General features: G+C 42.5%; 1 protein-coding gene across 2 annotated transcripts in view; it reads left to right on the forward strand.

Moving 5' to 3' along the window:
• LOC142573124 (polypeptide N-acetylgalactosaminyltransferase 11-like) overlaps positions 1-12,952 on the forward strand; it is a 106,908-nt gene that overhangs the window by 16,773 nt on the left and 77,183 nt on the right. For both annotated transcript variants that reach the window (XM_075682648.1, XM_075682646.1), the window contains exons 4-5: positions 2,567-2,647; positions 6,633-6,721. In XM_075682648.1, coding sequence (XP_075538763.1) covers positions 2,567-2,647; positions 6,633-6,721 — 170 coding nt within the window. The remainder of the gene's footprint in view (positions 1-2,566; positions 2,648-6,632; positions 6,722-12,952) is intronic.

Raw genomic sequence — 12,952 nt, forward strand, 5'->3', positions numbered from 1 at the left:
TAAGGAGTGATGAGGCATTATATGGGTCTCATCATGGTTGATAATTGGTTGACGCAGATGGATAAGATTCTTAAGAGCGATAAGGGCTTATAATGGTTGGAGCAATTCTGATAAGCTTAATAAACACCGATAAGGGTCAGATCAATGTCCGATAAGGTTGATAAGAACAGGTAAGGGTCGATAAGGATCAGATCGGTTGCAATAAGGTTCATGCCAGCCGAAAAGGGCTTATAAGGCCTTATCGGCTGGCATAAGGATCAAGTCCCAAAAGTCGACAGCAACCCGCAAGGGTTGATAAGGGTCAGTTCCAGTCTGATGAGGTCGATAACAACTGATAAAGGTAGATAAGAGCTTATACTTGTCGGATCAAGTTTTATAACCGATGAGCAAGTGGGGCAATACTTACGCATGCTTAAACAACTCCTAGAGGAGTTTCTGCATGAATCTTTTTCTGCTAGAATCTGCAGCTCAAAAATTTCCTTTATGGAAATTTAAAGCCTCGAAATGGGTAAGTACGACATTTTGCAATGAGTGTACAAGTGTGCATAATTGTTTTCTCATGCTCACCGAGTTAAAATAGTTGCATTTTGTATAGCAACTAGGGGGGGGGGGAGTGCGACCTATACAACAGTGCAACTTATAGTCCAGGAAAAACAGCAATTGCACCAATTTGGATAGTTTCGTGTCTTTGAAATATTGCTGTGAAAATCTTGAGATTGTCATCTCTACTTCATGTCTTGTCTCCACATCTCTTCCTTCAGCATGCTTGGATGCACACTGCTTTTTCTCATAAGGTGTAGCAGAGGTGTGGGGAGAGCTGGTGTGCACTGGTGTGTGCATATCTGTAGTCCCGCTTAATGCAACATGAATGCAATGCTAATGGGATGTCTGCACCTAATTTGCCTTGTCATGTCCAATTTCATTGCATCAGCCAATCAGCATGACCAGAAGGGCATCCCAGATGACCTTTTCAATGAGCTTTATGTGCTTCACAGAGTGGTAGAAACAGAAGAACAACGATGCTCTCTCATGAACTCTTTGTACTACCAGAAGTGCTGCATGTTGTCATTGTCATCGGCATATCTTAGGTTCACTGCAGGATGGTGGCTTCTCCCAGCAACCTCCCACTGCCCTTGCGTTTTGTCAGCTGGCACCACCTGTAAATTTGCAAACATTGTAACTCCACCCATCCCTCTGCACCCCTTTCCTAGGCACTCATTCTGCTACTCTAATAGTAGATCACAGATTATGTGTTCTTTGCCGTTTATATTTCCTACCCTACTTCAATATTCCTCTTGATCTCAGCTAGAATCTCAGTTGGGCTTGTTTGCTCTCTAATACACAACGCTGTCTTGCTTTGCCTTCAACGGTATGCCTTCTATCATGTTACATTCCATCTCTCATCGCACGGTACTTAGATACTTCTGAAGTTTCTTTTTTATGCTACAAGTTAGTGCCCTGTAGTGTAGTGTTAGAAGAATGTGCTGGTTATATACCCTTCTTTTTGAGGACATCTGGGCTGCTGTTCATTACTTGTATGTGCCTATTGTGTGTAGGGGTGTGGGAATATTTGAACGTTTCGAATAATGGATTGACTATTTCTCTATTCAAATCACTTCTTGAATTGAACAGCCACTATTCGTAAATGAGAATATTTTTCTAATAGTTTTTGAATGCTTCAAATCACCAAATGCACTCCGATTTTATTCCGGCGACCATAGAAGACATAGAAAACAAGAAATGGCTGCTCAATATTTGAAAAGTATTCGATTCGAATCATATTTGATTTGGTCTCGAAAAGTACTAATTCACACAACCATAGTTGTTTGCACTTCAGCCCATTTATTGCTTCTCTAAAAGTTACCTGCTGATGGATCGGGTATCTGGTTACTACAATTCTTGTGTATCGCACTTGCACGGTTAAAGGGAACTGTGGGAGTGTAGAGCTTGTACGAATTTTTCCCTCTCGCAAGTGCATGCTTATGCTTGACACAAAACAGTGCTAACAAAGATGACATGAAATAAGTTAAGACAGGTTCACACACAAGTGCTGCCTATTTTAACTTCTTAACCTATGTTATAATTTGTCAGGTATGAACGTACGCCAACTTGCCCAAGTTTTCCTGCTGCTGCAAGTGCACATTTGCCCCGTTCTGCAGCAGATAATTTGTGGTTGGTGGCGCTGGCACTTTTCCAGGAACCTCTGCATTGCATTGACATAGCTTTGACTGGCACCTGCAGCTAGAGTGCTAGCAGTTTCAGGGTCATGCATCAGAGTGTCTGTTTTAACAGTGATCTCCACTGTACATACTCCTGCACATCCATCACATCCATCATGCCATTTGCTCTATGGTCAACTTCTATAGGAAGCAATCAGTTTAAGAATTAAAGGAATGATTATGCCTGGTTACATCTACAAAGGCAGTGGCAGTCAAGCAATTCGCCAGCCTGCCTTTCACATTGCAGTATGAGGTGCAGAATGCTAGATTCACCGAAATAAGCATGATCGAACTTGAGCACTCCTTGCCTTCCAAGATGCGACAGTACATTGTGGGCTCCTTCACAGGCAGGCGCTGTCGGAGCAGCTGCCGTCCCCGATGCCTCACGACTAGGGGCAATCTACAATGCAGAGGATCAGCGGATCAAGGTGACTTGCCATGATGACATAACACAGTGGTTTATGTTTCCTTGTGTCACTTGCTGCCATGAGGTTCAGCTTTTTTTAAGGGAATATTTTACAGAACACTTTTTAAAGTTCAACCGTTTCAACCTTAATAGGATGGAGCTGACAGAAGAAGCAGGGGTGGTAAAGTAACAAAATTTCACCTTAGATTGAATATAGTGAAGTTTCGATTAGCCTTCAGGGTGGTTTTACTGGACTGCCTTTCTTCAGCACCTGTCGAACTTGTACTAACACTGATTGGTTGGGCAAAGGCAGCATTTTCTGCATTTTAATTGGGATTGAGACCATTTACGATCATTCTAGTGCATGGTATTATGATCTTGTGAATCTGTGCGGCAGTGTCGCCAGTGTGATTATAATAGTGCCTGTGTGAGCTTCCTTCTCACAGCAGTATTCCGGATTGCTGTAGGCGTGCATCTAAATAAGCCTTGTATGGGTGTAGAATCTTGCACCACATTTGCATGGAATAGCTGTTCAAGGGATGGCCTCTTCGGTCTTGTAAAGACTGTCCCACAAAACATCCTTCAAGTCACAGCTGTTGCAGCATGATTGCATTCATTTCTTTGCTTAGCCTCAAGTAACCCATCAGTTCTTGTATGGAATTAGCCTACACAAACATACGCATAAACTTTTCTTCACATGTTCATTAAACTTTTTTTGCTTTATGTGCAATGCATTGTTCCAGACAGCCGTGCATGTTCACTTCTGGCGGTGTTGCTTACAGGTTCCATTAATTTGTGATTTTGCTGCACTCCTCTGGGATAACATTTCCTGTGATGAATTTGCTGATGATGTTGAACATAGAATTGAGCTTTGCGGTAATGGCTGTTTTATGTTATGCTTAATGTTAAATACTCTTGGCATTGCAATCCTGTACCTAGCTCTATATTTAGTGTTTTATGAGTTTTTCACAGCCCCCGTTTGACATAATCTAGTGCAGCTCGTAGGCAAGCATACGAACATGTTGAGAGCTCAAGGAACTCGCAACAGCTACAACCGTAAGGTGCATGGGTGTTGTTTGGTGGGCTTGTACATGCATGCACCCTTCCAGTCTCTTGGGGAGGAGAAGCGTGCAGTGTCTAATAATGTGAAATCCAAACCATAAACATGCTAGCACAGATTTTTTGTTTTGTTTTTAATGGCTGTGCAAAGTCTAGCAGATGTCCTCCTCAGTAACTATATTTGTTGTTAAGGCTGTCTGCAACTTCTTCATGGTTGAAGGTTAGTGCAGGTGTTTTGTGTGATGCCCGGAAGTTCTTGTTCCTCCAGAGTGCGTAATTAATAGTTTGCGCACTATACAGTCAACTTCCTTTAATTTGACCATGAAGTGATTGATGAAATTGGCCAAATTATCTGGTGAGTCTAATTAAATAAGAGGCAGAAAAAACACCAAATACATCGCTCATTGATTAGGCAGTACTTGCCTCAATTCTAACTTGTCTCCAAATCGAACTCATATGCGCTTATTATGGATTCGAAGTAGCGAACTAATGTAAAAAAGACATTAGGGCTCCTAAAGAAAAGAGAAATTGAACATGCACCCAATTTTTGAGGAAACAAAAATGTAGCCTGCCTCCGATTCTGCCAAAAAGAAAAACGTGAGACTAGCCAACCTTACCTTCATAGGATGGAACTTTATTTACCTAATGGCCATTGTCATCAGTCTGAGACAGCAATTTATTGCTCTCTATGAAGAACCACAACATGTGCTATGTACGGTGCATGGAGCATTTGATATTTAGCATTTATCAAACGGTTCTGTCATTGTCACAAATGGAATGGTGGCCCACAAACCACTTCGCTAGTCAGCATTGCGATGTATGCAATCCTCCACAATGCAAAGGACATGGGATGCAAATTGTTGCCGCTAGTTTAACAGGTAAGATGTCTTATTGTTTAAATGTGCTTTCATAGTCAGACTGAAAGGGGTGTTTTGTCGTCATGCCATGCGAGAACTTTCATGGTCATCATCTTGTAATGGCAATAGCGATGATGCTGCTTGGTAAGGCTGGCTGTGATGGTAGGCGGTTCCAAATGCTGTGAACGTGGTTTTGGCTTTGATTTCATAAGGGTTGCAATGTGCGCTTGTTGGCAACGCAACGTATTGGATTGCACTGTGCAAGCAATATTCGGATTAATTCTTTCATTAAAAGAAGGCAGCCTTAGAATTGGGGTAACAACTGTAATAATTAATTGTGAGCTACCGTTGTTGCTTTGAAATCCTCCTGCAGATAGCCAAGAATATGCGTTTTCAGTGGTAGGTAACATGTTCAATACATTCACTGTACCCTAAGTGCCATCAGTGCAGCCACTGCCGCTATTGGAACTATTACTGGGGTCACCATTGGGGTCATTTGTGTGTGTGCTCACCAGCAAAGTCAAAATTATCCAGCAAAGGCTAATTTCAGGATCGAGAAAACAAAAGTATAGGCCTATAGAAATAAATGTATGAGTGCCAGCCAGAACAATTAGTTGCGATCGAATTAAACAAAGTTGAATTAGCAGAAGTCTACGGTATTCCTTTTTTTTTTTGCTGCATAAGAGGGACGCGGTGTGTGCTCACTTTGTCAACGTTGCTTTCGGATTTCATTACTTTGTGGTCTGACTGTAGCACCGCTTTGGGATAACCTTCCTGAGGTTAATTTTCTTGCAATCTAAAACATAGAGCGGAGTTTTATGTTCAGAAATACTGTTTGCACTTAAGTTCTATACTTCTAACTATAGCACTCTCAAGGCTGCTAGAGCGCATTAGAATTGAACTTCTGTGATCGCCTGTCTGCTTGTATGCGTAATCTAATTTTTCGCTTCCCCTTGTGGCTGCTAGTGGGCATTGGGATGCAAGTTGGCCACAGTTCCCATATTCCACATGCTGTAGCATCCTTCCAGTCTGTTGGGAAGGAATAACTTTAGATAAGAGAACTGTGTTGTGTCTAATAATGCGAATTCTTCTCCACAAACATGCTAGTATAGTTTCTTTAACGATTGTGTCAAGTCTACCAAAAATTATCCTCGGTCACAAAGGTACATTTGATAGAGTATAGGCAGTCCAAAACTTTCGCATGGTTGAAGGTGAGCGTAGGAGTCTTGTGAGATACCAGAAAGTTGTTTCTTCAGACTGCATAACGAATTGCTGGTGCACTATATTTGCATTGAGTGCTGCATTACCAAAAACCAAGTTTATTTAATAAATATTCCTCCGCAACTTCTTCTTTATACAGACTTGTTTCATTCTTGGTTTACTAAACAGTGCCTGTCTGCCCCAAATCAATTTGACATATTGAGCAATTGGCCAATTCATGATTGTTTGGCTTTCAGGATCTTTTTGTAGTTGAAATGTGGTTGACTTCCGTTAATACGATCCTGATATGGACCGACAAAGCTGCTCGAATTATCCGTCAGTTTGAACAAAAAGCAGAAAACACAGAAGCATGCTGTTGATTCACTCGTCAGTATTTGCCATTAAAGTTAGATTCGCCACAATACAGCCTTATTGTGAGGTGAAGCCTACAAAACGGGGAAAAATGTCATTGTTATGAGACAAGGCACATGTTAATTTACACATGCACATGCGCCGTTTGCCGTCACAGTACGAGCATGCTTCACCGCGTAACAAGGCTCTATTGAGGTGAAGCTGACTGGCCAAGAATGAATTATTAGTTGAAGGCCAATTTTGAGATAGAAATAATGGAAGCTTGAACCCATAGAAATGTGTGGATGCCAGCCGGGACTTTTGGCCTGGATCAAATTAACCAAAAAATCGAATTAACTGGAGACGAATTAATTGATGTCTACTGCATTTTTGTGTGAGATTTGATGCCTGCTATTTCTGGGGCATCAAATGCCCCTCCACTTTCGTGGAGTTGTCAAGCTGTTGTCCAAATTTAGTCAAACCAGCATTTCAGCGACTTGTGTGCCTGACAAATGTGAATCGAACTCTCTTGATGGGAAGGTGGAGGGCTACCACCAGCACGCCTTCAACATGCTCATCAGCAACCGACTGGGAAAGGTGCGCACCCTGCCGGATACACGCAACCCCCTGTAAGTTTGAACACTGCATACGTCGCTGTGCTTGATTGAGCTTAACGTTCTTTTCTTTGATAAAGTTACAGAAATATACTATGCTAAATGGGCAAGCACATGGCATGAAGTACAACCATCAAGTTTCTTGTTTTAATGAGAAAATGCTTCACCATTTTCCTTTTCTCCTAAATGCCCCATTTCTTTTTTCACAGAATTAAAACGTATAATATTGTATTGTGTTGTGCTCCTATGTCGCTGCTGCTGGTGTACATCAGAAAATCTGTGATTATTGCTGAATAACTCTAATTACCATGCTATGACAGATTAACTTTTCCTAATTTAGCTGCATTGAGTAACTTGTCGCAATTGCCACATTGAACCCAATCAGTGTGCCGGACATGTCCACCTGATAGATGTGTGAAAACATGCACCAGTTTTGCAATATTTTCTGGAAGACTTGTGGCAAAATGCATTCACACTCCTGTTATTTTTGCAAAAAAAAAAGAGCCTTTTTTGCACACCACAAAAAAAGCTGCGCAAAAGCAATCTATTTCATAGTGGATTTTGTCGTGGCTGTAGTGTTCTTAGTAAGCACATGTGTCGTGATCACTTACTGGCTTCCATTCCTAAATTGCAACCCATGGCCTGAAGTAATTGAAAAAGTGAAATGAACTGGGGCAGGGCTTATATAAGACAGATACCAGTGTCTTTTAGGTTGACAGAAAAGACGTTTCGTGGACATGGTTGAGTGTGAAGCAGCACTAGTTTGTCATCTTAATAAGGATCAAGCAAAGTGATGACGCTATGCATTTTTTGCAGCTATACAGTAGGTGGGACCAGCACAAAAGAGGGATGATTGGAAAGCTGTGGGAATGTTGTTCAACGTTTCAAATGTTACGCGAGCCAGATGTACAGTGTGGTACAGTCTTCTTTCAAGTGTGCAGTTACCTGGCTTTGCAGCAGATGACTTCTGCTTGATGACCCTGACACCTTTCTATACGCCTGTGCAGTGCATTGACATAGCTTCGGAGTGCCAGCTAAGTGAGAGCTACTCATTTGAGTGTTCTCCTTAACAGTGGATCACACTGTGGGGCATGGTTCTAGCAACACAGTCGATAGCTTGCTTGAACTGAAATTTTGAACAAGGGTTGCATTTCACTGTATGTCTAATTTAGTAGTGCCACATATGTATGCATTACCTGCCTATGTCACACCTACTGTGGTCACCCAACGGCTGCAGCATTTCAATGCTCAGGACAAGGCCTTAGATTCAAATCCTGACTGCTGTGGCCGCATTGTGATTGGGGGACAGAACGAGGGAAAAAAAAACGCTTGTGTGTCATGGTATGAATGCATGCTGAAGAATACCAGATGGTCAAAAATATTCCATAACCTATAGCTATGTACATCGTACCTCATAGCCCACTGTGCTGTTTCGGGACGTTCAACCCCACAATTTAAACTATATTTGTTTATGTTCCTGTATATCACTCAGTGGGCAATACAGTAGAGGAGGTCAAAAGGTTGCAGTGTACATCAGTTCTGCATATGCAAAAGCAAAAAAAACCACAAAAAAAATTAAAGAGAAAGCATATTGAAAAACATTGCCCAACCAGGGACAGATCACAGGCCAACAAAAGTACTTCCTAATACAGTAGAATTCCATTAATTCGATCCTGACCGATGGTCCCGGCCAGCGCCTGTACATTTCTATAGGTTCAAACTTCCATTATATTGATCTCAACATTGGCCTTCAGCAAATAATTCATTCTTGACTGGTCAGCTTTGCCTCAATAGAGCGTTGTTACACGGTGAAGCATGCCAAGACTGGAAAGGGGTCAGTGTGTCTGGACATTGACTGCATATATTAATTATACAGGTGCACATGCTTCGTCTCCAGTTACAGTACGAGCACACACAGACACCTAATGAGCATACTCGCAGCCATTCTTTTTCTGACATTGCTGTGGAAATCTCAGCTCTTGCCTCGCCCACTATGCGTGTCTTGTATGTGAGACCGTTAATGGAGCCTAGCACACGTTCCTTAATTATATGTGCAATGCACCGAAAAGGGGAGAAAGGCCATCTCTGTTTAGGGAAAGCTAGCGTAAAGTGGCAAGATGAAAAAACTCAGACAGTCGAGGAGACATTTAAAGCCAAAAAAAAGTGGGGCTCTATCCAAAACTTTGAAAACCTGCCAGTAATCTTATTAGGCATATTGATTCTTGTACTGTGACCAGAGACGGTGCATGTGCGTGTGGAAATTAAGGAACATGTTCCATGTCCCGTAAGTTTCCTCATCTGGTATGCTTCACCTCAAAACACAACTGTGTTGCGGTGAAGCCAACTTTAAAAACAAATACTGCCCAAGTGTATCAACCGCGTGTTGGGCGTTTTTTCTGCCTTTTGTTTAACTTGACCCGCTTCATAATTCGGCCAGTTTCATTTGTCCCGTCAGGATCGAGTTAAAGGAAGTCAACTGTATACAAGTTAGAAATACATAAATGTTCAATAACCAAATATACACTCAGTCTCGGATATATCAAACTCAGATATATCGAGTTATTGTCAATATTGAAAACTTGTAAAATTCTTGTGGAATTCGTATGCAAAAAGTATAGCATACGATGCGTTCGCACATTCAGTGTATCGAATGCCGCGGCACAGTGCGCCCCTGCAAGTGCACTTGTCCTAATGGCACACAAATACTCTCGCATCATCGGAAATATTTAATGCTGATAAATCTTAAATGGCACCGTTTTTTCAGATGTTGTTAACTCCTTAATGTTTTATTATTCTGACCAAGAGTGACCTTATTTTTCATCTTTTATGGCTTATTTTCAAAGTTCTCGTCATCAAAAACCCTTATAAAGCTTTTTCAACCAATTTACTTCATGTTTCAAATGTGTAAACTTCGTTCTACTTCTTCACTGTGCAATATATATGTACTTGTCATTGCCACAAGCGGTACAGTTAGAAATTATGAAAAATGTTTTACCATATTCTGTGTCTATATCAGCTATTCTTTGAAGCGTGTTCTTTACCGAAAAACATTTTTCGTCCATTCCTGTACGATAATCCGTTTCCGGAAATGAACGGGCACTGTCCATGCCCGCACTGCACCACTGTCGGGCCACTTCAATGTTGTTTTCATTTTCCGAATCATCACTTTTGGTACAAGAAGCAATGAGAAGACTGTCATTGTCCGTTGTTTGAAGAACAATGCTCTAGTGTATAGCTTTCACCCTCACTTTCACTGTCAGATTTGAAAGGCGGCTTTTTTTTGCACATGCGACTCGCGGGCAACTCACGCGTGAGCCATCAGTGGCAGACACCATCGTTCCAAATGTGCCAGAAAGTGCAAAAAACACGGCCTTTGAGCACTAACAGAGTGCTGACATCTATATAGTAGAACACAAATACCACACCAAATGTGCCCCTCCAGCACTGACAAAATGGCCGCTATCTATGTTGTGCTACACCAAGATGTTGTCAGTCAACTTGGGCTGCGAAATGCTGAAAAATCCCTGAGATTTATGCAGTCAAACAACAAAGAGTGGTATAACCGCAGATTTCAAGCTCTTGCACTGGATCCATCTATTATTAAGTGGACGTATTGACTTTGTCCAAATAGTTTTGAAAATTAGGTTATTGCTGTTGATGATCTCAGCTCGCCCAAAGCAAACTTAACTGGTGGCATCGCGTTGACGAAATGAGCTTGTCCAAAACACTGAAGGGATTAAAGAGGAGATTGACTCTGAAATAAGGGCAGCATATGGCAGCTTTATAGAAATAAGGACAGCATATAAAAATTAGCAAGGTGCTCTTAGTTTTGCTTGCTATGCATATGAAACGATGGTTCGTGAACTGCGGCCATTCATCTTTGGCAAAAACAGATTGCCACTCTGCTTCAAGAAAGCGAACTGCCACCCGTTCCGATACATGTTTCACAAGAAAACGTGGATGACACTCGGTATCTTAAGTGAATGAGGCTGGGTATGGCATGCCGAACTGGAGACGTCTGTGCCACTGGATTTGTCTTCTTGTAGACAAGCACTTTCCACGAATAAAATTTTCGGTTCTGCGAGACGCCAAAGCAAATTCGACCCGAACCTTTACTTGGACGGAGCTTTGCATTATAGTTTGAATTTAATTACTACCGCATGCCACATCTGCACTTTTCCGGAAAGACTCCCCATTGTGGCAGTGGTGTGCAAGACCTATTGCTGTGCGATTCGAGGGTCTGCGCCGAAGGCCACTACCAAAACTAACAGCTTGTGTGCGGGGTCGACAGTCACCAATGCTGGAGCTGGAGAGGAAGGGACCACAGGCGTTCAGGCTCTGATCAGCACACAAAAGATGCACAAAGTATTTAGGGAGGTCGAGAAGGGAAGATGACTGGTTCCAACAGGAAGTCAATTCCATAACTCAATGCAACAGTCTGCCTGGCTTGTTGCCCACGTATGATTATCGACCGTTTAAAAGGCGTATTCTAGATATTGTAATGGACACATGGCCGGGAACATTCATACATGACTCACAGTACAAGTGCGTTGATGGCAGCACAGCGCATATTCAATAGGCTGCTTTACTTCCGCGATGTGTCCGTTTCTACCTTATCTCGAATAAAACCACGAAACAAGCACTTCAACATGTACGAGCCACACCGTGCTCCATGTTTAATCGAGCTATGCGGGCTCTCAGGATTAGTGTTGTGGTCAGTATATCAAAGAGCTTTCTGCCATGTGAATGACTTGCAACATTTGCATGCAAAGTCAACATTTTTGCATTCGTGCATTTGACGTGGCCTTGGAGTATCAAATCGTTAATTCCCGCTTATCATGATCTCGAAAAACTGTTCGAGAAATGCAGAGGTCTCAGGTAATAAGCTTCATATAGGCATATCCTATATTTTGAATTATCAGTGCCATTGAACCCACTTATAGCAATGTTCAAATGTCACAATAATTCAATTTTTATAACAAATAATTGTTATAACTGGGTTGCTAAAGAGAAGCAGAATAGGGGGATGGCAGAGCTGCTGTGAGAAAACTGTAATGGCGGGGAGGCCCCTCCCCTCCACCTTGCTCCATCTAACTGCTGATTGCTTTGACTCATTTAACTGTTTAACTCTGCTTCCTGTGTCTAATCGTGTGTAACAAGCCATGGCTGTTGCCGTTCAAGAATTGCACTGCTGTAACAACTGTGAAAAGGGGTCACGGATGGCAAGTGACATGCGAGCTCCACATAAGCATCTCTTTGGCGGCCCAAAAAGAGGCCTTTTAAAAAATTTGAGAAAGTTGCCACGGCAGCCTCTCAGCTTGAGAAATCAAGAAGAAACACTGGGGCGACATTGCTACAAACATCTTGCCACATACTTCTTGCTGGCTTGCACAAGAAAACCCCATATCCATCAGCCTTGCTTGCTTTATGTGAAGTGTGCCGATATCCTTCTCCAAGGCATCCAGCTGCTCTATGCAATGCAGCTGAGGGTCCCTTGTAAAAACGAGGCCCCGGAGGGGCTGAATGATCTGCAGGGCCTCCTGCGAGGGCAACATTGAGGCAGCCTGCTATACCGCATCATCGCTGCTGTTGTCGCCATCAATGTCATCATCACTATCCGATGCAAGCATGTTTGCAACAATTGCCTCATCGGTTACAACTTATGTTTCTGGTGCGTCGGCTGCATGTAGAAACTCTTTTGAGTTCTGGAGCATCCTTGTCGACTATGGACCAAAGCTCGGGCATCACTTCGTTGGTGGGAGCTTTGCAGGCTTTGTATAAGTGACTGCTGTCTCGGACAAAGCACGCTTTCCTAAAGCAGTTCCGCACCGTAGAAGCACGTCAGACCATGCACCAAATATAAACTGCACGGCCATCAGTACATTGATCTTCAAGTCTGGTTGCTCCCTGTGTGTCTGTGTCCATCAACAAGACTAACTTTAACTTGTTCAGAATGCGGTGATGATACATGACCTTAAAATTGGTGACCATGCCAGTACTTATGGGCTGCAAGCCTGCCGTCGTGTCCGGCAGCAGGGAAAGAAATTTCCACACTTGAGAGCTTAGGCACGGACTTGTGAGCACTATAATTATCTAGGATGAGAGCCACCTTCCTTTTATATCGCTCGATGCGCTGATTGAACTCCAAGAGCCACTCACGGCAAAGTTCTCATGTCATCCATTTGCAATTGTCATGGTAGTGAACAGGTATCCTGGTAGTACCATGGAAGCCAATGACAAATGCGG

Source organism: Dermacentor variabilis, chromosome 2 (genome assembly GCF_050947875.1).
Source record: "Dermacentor variabilis isolate Ectoservices chromosome 2, ASM5094787v1, whole genome shotgun sequence".
Taxonomy (NCBI): domain Eukaryota; kingdom Metazoa; phylum Arthropoda; class Arachnida; order Ixodida; family Ixodidae; genus Dermacentor; species Dermacentor variabilis.